Raw genomic sequence first — 11,622 nt, 5'->3', positions numbered from 1 at the left:
CAGAGGATGTGTCACAGTACATAGTAGAAAGTGTTTGTTGCCCTTGATTTTTGTATTTTGCAATCAAAAGCGATTTCTCTGTCTTGTTTTTTTTTTTTTTTTCTAAATTGAGGTGTCACAAAAGTAAGAAGTAGAAACGTCAATATCACTGTGCTGTTTTTGGTGCTTACTCTTTTTTTGCGAGGATATGATTATTATTATCATTATTGTGAGAACTCAACATCCTATGGGCCTTGAGAGATGAGTCAAAAGGCTTTCAATGACTGGAAATTAATAATTAAAGGGGAAATAAGTTTTTTTAAATTTATTTTTTAAATGGAATAATGGCATTTCCATTCAGTGGCACCATGCTATCCCTCTGGCTTGAGTCATGGGTCAGCATGTGCTCAGCGCCACACAAAAGCAGCTCGGCAGTCTTTCGTTACCTTTCCCAGCGGCTGCTGGCTCGGCTGCCCCTCTGCAGTCACGCTGGCCAGCTGGCGACCTCTCAGGTGTCACTTTTCCACCACGGTAGGGAGACACAATGACACATTGACACTCTGAAGAGCTCGACGGTTCCCAAAACTAAACCATGGTCCTCCACCAGGCCATCCGAGCGGCCCGAGCGGGCGACCTGCACGCGCTGCGGGAACTGGCGTCTCGCGGCCTTCTCTCGCCCGCCGTGGACGCTCAAGGCGCCGGCCCGGTGCACCACGCCGCCCGCTGCGGCCGCCTGGAGTGCCTCCGCTTTCTGGTGAGTGAGCACGGCCTGCCACCCGACGCCCGGGCCGCCAACGGGGCCACGCCGGTCCACGACGCGGCGGCCACAGGACACGTGAGGGAGCTGAGGTGGCTCCTGGAAGAGGCGGGATGCAGCGTGGAGGTGAGCCATGGGTTCAATCAGACTTGAATTGTCTGTTCATGAAATGACTTGTTTTAGGTTAATTGGAAAGTCAGACTTGTCTGTTTATGAATACATCAACTCTGATAGGTACAAGGCACTTGAAATAATCTTTTATGTACCTTACGTTCAAGGAAAACACAAACGTTAGTTTCAATACGAGTGCTGTTTGTGCGTGCACGTAGGACCGGGATGCCGCCGGTGCCACTGCACTGCACCTGGCTGCCCGCTTCGGCTGTGCGGAGGCGGTCCGCTGGCTGCTGTCCGTCGGAGGCCCGGCGATGGAGGAAGCGGAGACCGAGTGCGGAGCCGTGGCAGCTCACTACGCCGCCTTCAATGGGCACCTCGACTGCGTGGAGCTGCTTGTTGGCCACGCGCCGCGGTCTGTTCATAATGGGGGTCACACGTCCGGTGCTGCTGCAAATTTCACAGCGCTTTACATTTTCGACATTTGCTTCTGTTAAAGCCTGAAGATTTTTTGCAAATGTTTTAAAAATAATACAACGTAATGTGGGGAGGGGTGGGGGGGAAGGATCTTACAGTGCATTCAAAAGGTATGCAAACTGCTTCACTTTTTCCACCAGGTTGTTAGTCTTATTCCAAAATAGAATACATTAGCTTTTTTTCACAATGAAATTCTACACACGGCACCATATGATAACAAAAAAAGAAAAAAGTTGATTTGAAGTTTGTGCAAATTCATTAAAAAATGTCCCGGAATCCAGAAAGTATTCACAGTGCTTCACTTATTCCATATTTTATGTTACTGCTTTTATGCCAAAATGGAATATTGTTTTCCCCCTCAATCCTCATAATCACAACATGAAAACAGTTTTTGAAATATTTGCAAATGTATTTAAAAAAATAATAATATGGGGGAAAAAATGAATATACAGTGCATACACAAAATATTTCCAGTGCCTCACTTTTTCCATGTTATAGCCTTATTCCACAATAGAAAAAACAATCCCTTCAAATTTGTGCATAAAAAGTGAAAAACTGTGAATGCTGTTGGAACTTAATCCATTTTGAAAAAATATTTATTCTCTATACAAAATTTGCTAAAAAAAAAAAAAGCTCGTCCAAAAAAATCCTTAAAAAATGTATTTCACGTTGTCGTGATGTGGAGAATTTTGAGTGGAAAAAAAATGAATGTCATCATTTGTTAGAAATAAGACCAGGGCATAGCAAAATGTGAAGAGCCTGTGACATTCCTTTCAGGTGCGTGAACAGGCAGATGTCCACAGGCACCACGGCGCTCTACTTGGCGTGCCAGGAGGGGCACGTGAACGTGGCCGAGTACCTGGTAAAGCGTTGCGAAGCCGACGTACACGTGAGGGCGCACGACGGCATGACTTGCCTGCACGCCGCCTCGCACATGGGCCACATCCGTGTGGTGACCTGGCTGGTGAGTACGCATTGACTTTGATGGCGCAACGTCTTTTCGATAATGTATCCCCACAGCGTTTCATTTCATCTTCATCTCTTCAGCATTCCCACACAATTTCTACAGATATTGCATTCCCTACTTTCTCTTTCATCACCTCCCCCCCAAAAAATGACAAGTTGACCCACACCGAGGTGAACCCATCCTGCCAGGACGGGGACGGTGCCACCGCGCTGCACTTTGCCGCCAGCAGGGGGCACTCCCGTGTCTTGGAACGGCTGCTTGGTGCCGGGGCAAAGATCCTGAAGGATTTGTGGGGCGGGACGCCATTACACGACGCCGCTGAGAACGGAGAGATGGAGGTTGGCTTTTCATCTTAACCCTTGTGACCTCTTCACGTCTATTACCCAAACAAACAAACTGCTCTGAAATGATTGTACATCAATCATTATTTTGAGCTTTGTTTTCCCATAAATAGCTTCCAGAGGGTTCAAAATGTGTCAACACTGTCTAAGACTTGTAAACCTAAAAGACACCGGTTTTAAAACATTTTTAAAAACAAATTCCACCCACTAACTGCACCACAACCAAAATGATTGCCCCTTCCGAAAATGAGAACAATGTACAAATTGTCTGAGGAGGGCACAATTGATAATTAAAAAAGAAAATTGTAAATGCAGCTGTAAATCATCTGTGCATATTTCAGTGCTGCGAACGGCTGCTGGCCAGCCATGCCGACCCCTCTGACAGAGATATGGACGGGTTCACGCCTACCCAGCTGGCCCACTACAACGGACACCACCTGTGCGCCAAATACCTGCGATCCCACGAGAACCTCGTAAGATGGCCTCCTCTAGCGTGCTAGTTACTCTGGTTCGGCGCTGACCATCTGCTTCTTGGCGTGGTCGGCGGTGGGGGGTTGCGGGGGTGGTATGGGGTAAAAGTGAAACATCTGGAAGCGTCTCGCACGATCATTTTCTCCATTTGTGACACTGAGGTCACTCAGCTTTGTTGGCCGGGAAATGAAAGCGCTGGTGTGCCTAGAACTTGGACCAAGGGGACTTTTGTTTTAGGCAAAAACGTCTCAGAGCTTCCATTGTGTGCCTGAACAGGATTTCGAAACAAATTTCACAAAGGAAATAATGCACGGACAGTGTTACCTTGACTTTTGAGTGCCCCTTTTGAGTTGCGACCACATTTGAGCGTTGTTTGGTGGCCATGAACTCAACTCCCTTCACAACAAACAGAAGTTTGGCAGATAGTGAACAATTCTTCAAAAAAGAGACTTCAAGTGGTTTAATGCCACTGCCAGTTGAAGTTTGCTGTCATCAAGACATAAAACTAATATATTACATCTGCATGTCAAACAATTACCTAGCTTTGCTTTCATTGACTCCATTTAGATTGATGTGAACAAACAATCCACAACAGATGGGTCAACAAATGGCATCAGCGTCGCCGTGTTGTAATCCAGTAAGCCGTGGATGTTTTAACACCAACAGCGGACCTACATATTGAGAATATAACATTACTCACGAGCATCTATTCTTTATCCTCTGCAAAGAACACTAGCGCGATTGCGCGTTCCAGAGCAATTGTGACTCTCTTGCGTGTGCATACGTATGTCTGAATGAATTAAACTCATATCTGAAGACATACTATATATCTGAATTTGGCAATTTTATTGTGAAATTTGGGGAATGCGCTGAGTAGCTTTTGATGTCTCCAGCCCTCTTGCTTGAGTGCTATCGGTCCCGCGTGAGTACTTTCGCACTGGGGCTGTATCTGGAATCCTCCCTGAGTGGCCACTGGGCTGGGTGTCATCAACCGGTTGAAATAGAGTGACTGGAAGAGTCACAGAAAGACATGACGGTGGTCGTCCTTGGACATTTCCATTTGTCATTGTTAGGGAACAGCAAGTTACGCACGAAGGGAATCAGTCGGACGTGTGTTGAAAGTTTAGAGATCCAATGAAGTTGACCTTTACTGGAAGAAGGTCATCGCCCATTTTCTGTTGATTCAAAGCCCCAATATCCCTTTAACTTTTTGTGAACTGTGCTATAAAAGGACAAATTTATGGGGTAAAAAGCATGGAATTAGAAACGAAGTTGGGGGGGGGGCGGGGGCTCAGCATCAAGGGATCGGAGATCACTGGGTTTCATTTGAACCGTGTACAGAGGTTCCAGTGTACTTTTTATAAAAGTCTTGAATAATAAACAAAGAAAACTTTTTAGAAAAAAGAGTTTAAAAGCACTAGCTCAGCCAGTTTGTACCGCGTCTTCTTGATTTACGACCCCCCCGACGTGCGATCAAAGGGCGGCGTAGTAATCAGGGAATGTTGTCCGCCGACAGACCTTAAAGCCTCCCAGGTGTCTCGGCGGACCACCCGCATCATCGGCCGGGCCAACGGGAGCCGGCAATAAGTCAAGAAGAAGCAGCGCAGCTGCACTTGTTTCTACGGGATCCGGGCCTCGCCGCCCTCAGAACAATGGCGGGGTAATTAGCGCAGACTCTGGCAACCCGCCGTCGGCCGAGGGGTCCTCTCAGCTTTCGCCCCACTCTTCTCAGGTGTAAGGCCTCGAGGTCTGTTAGGAGATCCGCGGGGTCTGGTTTCACATTTTGCGCCGTCTCCGCGCCAGCAACTGGCAACTTAATCCCACTAAGGAGCAAGATTCAAAGGAAGACTCTTGAGCTGGATCCTCCTCATACTGGAGATCAGCTGAGCTTTAATTACATCTCTGCAGGCGTCTTCAAAGCGGAGGCTCGGTTCAGCTCGTTTCCCTCGCGTGAAAGGGGGCGCAAGTGGGGCTACGCACGTCATGTTTGGATGGCTCGCTACGAGGTGGAAGTACAACCAGCGCTCCTCATTTGGCAGTGCGGAAGCAGCTGCAGACAGATAAACAGTAAACACAAGAGATGATACATTAGTTCAGTTTGTCGAGGCGCCTCGATGGGCTGCTGTGGAAGCAGGAAGTGAACTGAGTGAGGCAATGAAGGCATAGCGGGTTCTTAGGAACGAGTAGAGGACACCGTTATTTCAGGTCGTATGAGTTTGCCAACTTCCTGGCGCCCGTTGAGACAACAGAGTAAATCGAAGGTGACGAGTTGGATTGGCCGCAAATAGCCGAGGGCAGTTTTTTTTCCGGTCCGAACAAGTTTGTTGCCTAGATAGAGAGGCGGAAGTTAACAAATTGAACTCATGTGAATGGTTTGGCAGAAACTGGCAAAAGCAATTGGTTAAGTCCCAACAGGAAGTTAATAACGCAAAGCAATGAGAATTGGCATCAATCAGTAGAGGGGGAAATTGGTTCAGGCCCGGCTAGTTTGCCGCATGTGTGGTTTGCTGTGAAAGCAGGAAGTTAACACAAGTTGAGGGAGGCATAGCGGATTGGCAGCACCGCGTAGAGAGCATCGTTGTTTCAGGATCAAGAAGTAAAGGAAGGAAAGTAAAGCAATGGAGACAGAATGTATTGGGAGCAGCCAGTAGGGCGCAATTGTTTCAGGCCCAATTTATTCTTCGCCTAAGCGGGTAGAAGCAGGAAGCCAAAATGATGTAACAGACAGAACAGATTGGGAGCAACTGGTCGAGGGCAAAATTGTTTTTGGCCCAACTCGTTTGTTGCCGAAATGGGTAGCGGTTCAAGTAAGACGTAACAAAGTCAAGCACTGGAGACAAAACAGATTGGCAGCAACCCGTCGTGCAAACAATTGTTTCGCCCTCAACAAGTTTGTCATCTAAAGGGGGTCGCTGTAGAAGCAGGAAGTTAACACAAGTTGAGGGGAGGCATCGCGGATTGGCAGCACCGCGTAGAGAGCATCGTTGTTTCAGGATCAAGAAGTAAAGGAAGGAAAATAAAGCAATGGAGACAGAATGTATTGGGAGCAGCCAGTAGGGGGCAATTGTTTCAGGCCCAATTTATTCTTCGCCTAAGCGGGTAGAAGCAGGAAGCCAAAGTGATGTAACAGACAGAACAGATTGGGAGCAACTGATCGAGGGCAAAATTTTTTTTGGCCCAACTCGTTTGTTGCCTAAATGGGTAGCGGTTCAAGTAAGACGTAACAAAGTGAAGCACTGGAGACAAAATGGATTGGCAGCAACCCGTCGAGCAAACAATTGTTTCGCCCTCAACAAGTTTGTCATCTAAAGGGGGTCGCTGTAGAAGCAGGAAGTTAAAAAAAGCGACGCAAATGAGACACAACGGGAATGGTAGCAACCGGTAGAACGCACAATTGTTACAGATCCAACTGGCTGACAACGTCATCCGCAGGTGCCTTCTTGTTGTTGAAGCGTCTTATCAGGCGTGACGGTGTCACATTGTCTTTCCACTCCCGCCTTTCACGAGTCCTCTCCAGCTGAGCGTTCGCTCCATTCAACGGGAGGAAAAAAAAAAAAAATCATCAGGATACGACGGGATAAAATTTCTCTTTTCGAAGGCTTCCGCTGATACCTGCTGCGTGCCAGTGCGCCATTCACATTAGCAGCCACCCAATCCCTTCCCCCCTTCAATTATTCACACTGTCCTCCCATCGGCTTTATTGTTTACGGGCCCTCGAGCCACAGCGCAAACGCTGTCGGTGTTGAACCAGCCCTCCCTCTGCCACATCCTCAACGCGCAGCCATGCTGAACCGCTGACATCCAGGTCGGTCCATTTTTACCTTGTTGAAACTTTGTCAAGATGCGTAGCTGGCCTTTTTTTTTTATCTGCCTGCCATTAACTACCAGGCGGAGGAATCACGTTGTAATTTGCCAAACAATATTATTGCACGATTGAGCCAGGGGTGATATCACAATACGGCGATATAGTCCATATTCAACGGTGCTTTGAAATGCAGTGAGGTGTGCTCAATTCACTGCCCAAAAAGTAGCAGTTTGTCAGAACAATATTAAAAATAATTTTAAAAAGAGGTTTCAGGTTGCCAGATAGTTCACAATTTACTCTGATTTGAAGTTTCATTTCAAGTTCATTACTGTATTATGTGTATTTCAAACAACTTTTCCTTAGGAATGCCGCGGCTAGCTTAATGCTAGCAAAAAAAAAAAATCCATTGACGGGCTAATGGACATCATCTGTCGCGGTGTAATAAGTCTTCAAGCAACGCATTTTAAAAACCAACCTGTGGACCAACATATGCAGACAGATAAGGTAACAGTAGGCATAGATTCTTCATCCTCTGCGAAGAACAACTACTACAAAATTTTGACCACCCCAACGTGCTATACTGAAGGCGCGCGATAATTAATTCAAACTGTCAAAATTCGTCCAGCGAGTGCGCTAAAGATAAACCGCATGAAAACATACAGTCCGTCCGTCGGGCGTCACTACAGTGGTTCACATAGCTGGTGTTTGCACTCAGTGCCCCTGTGAATGAGGGAAATAGACGACTCAGAAACCAGAGTGTGAACTCGCGAGATACTGAAACCCGCAGCTTTGTGTGCGAGTGCGTGCGTGTGTACAGTGTGTGCATGATGCGCGTGTGTGTGTACATCCCCCACGTCTCTCTGTAGCAAGGGGAAAATAGATGGGGGGGGGGATAGTTCAAGTTTGTTACAAACACTGGCAGGAGTGAACTGGAGCGCAGTGCAAGGTTGTGAACTCTTGATGTGTTGTGATCGGAGCCTTTGATAATACGCGTGCGTGTGCGTGTGCGTGTGCGTGTGCGTGTGTGTGTGTGTGTGTGTGTGTGTGTGTGTGTGTGTGTGTGTGTGTGTGTGGAGCAGCTGAGAGGTGGCGTTGATGAAAACCAAATGCTGGCTGCCACTGGGTCCAATTAAAGGCACGCACAGGGACGTTGAACTGTTACGAGAAAGGGTCACCCAGGAAGCACCACCTCCTCCTTTTCCTCCTCTTCCTCCTCCCTTCTTCTTTTTCTCCTTGTTTATCTCTCGGTGATTGCACAACTTCGGGGAAGCTGTAGGAAGCGGCGAGGACCGGCCTCCGATTTTTTTGACTTTGATGTGGACCCGCGATGCGCTCGGAGGCGGAATGCGATACGGCGGGCTGTCCGCGGTGCACATGAGGACAGTGTAAATTTTTCAACACAACCGCCATGCATGGTTTCCTTTATAGTCCTGTCGTCTGATTTATTTATTTTTTTTCCATTTATCATATAAATTGTTTTGTTTGTAGTGGATATGTCAGGATAATGAAATGCAAAAACATGTTGTTGGGGAATTTCCTCTTCGTGGGGACTAATAAAGCCGATTTTTAAATTCCCTGTGAAGTGAAAATAGGTACCACATGTCAAGGAAATTTGACACAGAGATGTGTCGTGAACAACCTTGCCAAATTTGAGTGATTACAAAAAAAAATCAAGTATACACATATCAAGAGAGGCTTTAAAAATCTGAAAAATCAATCGACTGTCTCCACTCTCTTAAGTTGTGGGCGTGTCTGCTGAATGTGCTGAAACCACACCCGGCTCTGCTATTAACTGTCAGTCAAATAGTCCTGGAAAAATGGAGGCCGCTTCTTCCAGCATCTTTCTACATACGCATAACGACATGTTTGAGCCATGAAAATGTATTCCCTTCAAGACTCCGGTGGTTGGAATATATCCCACCGGGATGCCACATCAATGAGGCACTCTAAAGCGGCCATGCTCGCTGTCAGGTCGGACTTTCGAACGACCATTGTTTGTTTGGAGCACTGGAGTGTCAATTTGTTGTGTTTATATATGCTACGTGTGTTAAGCCTTAAAGGCAACTTGAGAGCGACACGGATACCCGTCACGCATCGCATGTTCCGTGTGTTGCGCGTCCTGGCTTACAAGCACAGGAAGGTGCCTGGCAAAAGGAGTGGGGGGGATAGTTACACAAGTGGGAAAAAAAAATCGTAAAAAAAAAAAAAAAAATTACATTTGCTGTTTTTGTGCTCAGGCCGACAGGTTCAGCAATATTTTTATTGCTTTGGCACCATCTTGCGCCACCTTGATCCCGAGCAATAATATAATTGTGAGTTGAGGAGGGTTCATGAAGACAAAAGTTGTGTTTTGTTACCGTCTTGGGCATCTTGATGCCAAGGAGCTAGGTCACGGTGAGTTGGAAAGCTTCATTTAGATAAACGTAGTGCTTTGCTGCCATTTGGTTCCATCCATAGGCAATTATGAACCTTTTGGTGGAGGGCTAAAATGACTCATAGATTTTTGCTATTCGCCCTGTCCATTCAAATACACAAATGCGATGTAATGGCGACACAGCTTTTTTTTTTTGTCGTTCATGACAGTCGCGCTATCAGACTACCGGATGAATATCGTTGTGTGTCTTGGATCGGACGAGGGTCCCGTTTGTTGGATGGTGGGGCGAGGGCGGTACGGACTGTCTATTCACCCAAAAAGAATTTGAGGTAACCACGCTTGCTCATCAGTTAGCAGCTTGGCAAACGTAGCATGAGTTGAAATACTCTGTGTACTTTGCAATATTTCCCCTTTTGCTCGTCACTTTTTTAAATACTATACACCACAATTTGATTGTGTCTGCCACGTCCAGTCTCTCGTCATAAGTAGGAGGTCACCATCTTCGGATTGGTCAATGCCCTATCACCAATCGATTGACCAGTGACTAGTCCAGGGTGTACCTTGGACTTGTCACTGCTGGGAAGGGTCCCAGCTCACCCAGAACCCTACTGAGTAGTATGAATGTTGTTTTTTTTCTGATGCAACCAGATCGCCGTCCCATCAACACAGGAAGACGTCATGAAGACGGCCGTGACCGTCATGGACACCTTGAAGGTGCTTAGTCATTTGCACACGTCAAAAGAAACCCTCAAAACAATCCAAAAACATCGCATCTTCTTCATATTCCCCAATCAGCAACCCGAGAGCGAGGAGACGGTGGCGGCCAGGTACCCGCGGCCTTCCATGAGCATCATCCCGCGCATTGAGAAGATCCAAACGGCCACTTCTGGTATGTTTACGAAAGGTTTTGGAAAAGCGGAGGAGGAGGTGACGAGACGGAACGGACGTTGTTGTGTTTAGTGATTCAAGGTCTGCATCGACCAAAGAGGACGCCACCCGACGCCAACAAACTCCTCGCCGACAGAAAGCTCCTCGGCGACATGAAGCCCATCGTGTCACTCAAACAGTCGTCCCTTTCGGGTGTCTTCACCGGACAAGCCGTAAGCGCGGCTGCCTTATCTTAGATTTGTCATTCAGCATTCATATTGGTGGTGGATCTTAGATTGACACGTACGGACGGCACAGTGTACTTGGTGACTTCCCACCGCTACCCGTCGCAGAGTAAGATGGTGGTCTTGCCCACCGAGGAGGCCAACCTGGCCGACATGGACTACCTGGTGCCCAGCCACGACGAGAAGGGCCGGCCTATCGCCGAGTGGAAGCGGCAGGTGATGGTGAGGCAGCTGCAGGCCCGACTGCTGGACGAGGAGGACCAAAGGTTGAAGGTAACGCCAGCCGCGATGTGAATTTAAGAAACCAAAAACTGGTGATCCTGTGAAAAAGTAAACCACTTGTTCATCTGTCGCAATCTGTTGTATTGTTATCGTATTTTCCGCACTAAAAGGCGCACCTAAAAGCCTTCCATTTTCTTAAAAGCTCAAAGCGTGCCTGAAAATCCGATGCGCCTTGTGTATGGTCATTACGGTAATATTTCGACCCCAAAATGGCTCCTTGCTCGAGCATTGCTGACAACGCAGAGTTCAAACTTGAGGCCATCGGATACGCAGTTGAACACAGAAATAGAGCAGCAGCAAGAGAGTTCAACGTTAACAAGTCAATGTTATAACTCGCTGTTGGTTAAGTGAACTGTGTCGCTGCTTTATTAAATAAGTTTTACTGACATCTGATCGTTCTGTTGGTGTTTCCTTGAACGTAGCTCCATCTAGTGGATGCATTGTAGATTGCGTCTCATAACGTGCTGTGTCCAGTATATGAAAAAAAAGACAAAACAGGCCATTCATTGAAGGTGCGCCTCATATTCCAGTGCGCCTTTTAATGTGGAAACTACGGTATATTATTGTTTATTTAACTCTTTCATGCAACAGGAATGATAACCTGTAACCTGATAGCATGATGGGTTGGAACACAAACAAAAAAAGAGCCACAAAATAGAAAGTTACTCCTCAAATGAAGTCATCACTTTGCAAAGCTGCTCCGCAAAAAATATTTCAAGCTTTGAATATCCCTAAATTGCATGACAAGTGTACGGCGGCATGTAACGAACTCCCCAACTCTGGCAACGCGACTCTTTTGCTCATCTGTTCAAGGAGAACGGCCGGAGCTTGTCCAAAGTCAACTGGTGCTACTCGCAGGCCCACAACGCCATCCTGGGTCCGTCGGGCGAACTCCTGACCGAGCACGACCTGGCCTACCTGGAGCAGCAGATCGCCAGCCTCACTC

General features: G+C 47.2%; 1 protein-coding gene across 1 annotated transcript in view; it reads left to right on the top strand.

Moving 5' to 3' along the window:
* Window positions 1-428: 428 nt before the first annotated feature.
* Window positions 429-11,622, top strand: part of espnla (espin like a) — a 13,211-nt gene continuing 2,017 nt past the window's right edge. Inside the window, exons 1-11 of the mRNA XM_019896481.1 lie at window positions 429-862; window positions 1,066-1,262; window positions 2,102-2,288; window positions 2,447-2,629; window positions 2,974-3,105; window positions 5,309-5,311; window positions 9,931-9,996; window positions 10,078-10,171; window positions 10,243-10,382; window positions 10,503-10,667; window positions 11,490-11,621. Of these exons, the coding sequence (XP_019752040.1) occupies window positions 572-862; window positions 1,066-1,262; window positions 2,102-2,288; window positions 2,447-2,629; window positions 2,974-3,105; window positions 5,309-5,311; window positions 9,931-9,996; window positions 10,078-10,171; window positions 10,243-10,382; window positions 10,503-10,667; window positions 11,490-11,621 (1,590 nt within the window). The 5' untranslated portion in view covers window positions 429-571. The remainder of the gene's footprint in view (window positions 863-1,065; window positions 1,263-2,101; window positions 2,289-2,446; window positions 2,630-2,973; window positions 3,106-5,308; window positions 5,312-9,930; window positions 9,997-10,077; window positions 10,172-10,242; window positions 10,383-10,502; window positions 10,668-11,489; window position 11,622) is intronic.

The sequence above is a fragment of the Hippocampus comes genome, unplaced genomic scaffold (assembly GCF_001891065.2).
Source record: "Hippocampus comes isolate QL1 unplaced genomic scaffold, H_comes_QL1_v1.1 scaffold22, whole genome shotgun sequence".
Taxonomy (NCBI): Eukaryota; Metazoa; Chordata; class Actinopteri; order Syngnathiformes; family Syngnathidae; genus Hippocampus; species Hippocampus comes.
The sequence above is the reverse complement of the archived record's forward strand: the minus strand, read 5'-3'. Positions and strand labels throughout refer to the sequence as shown.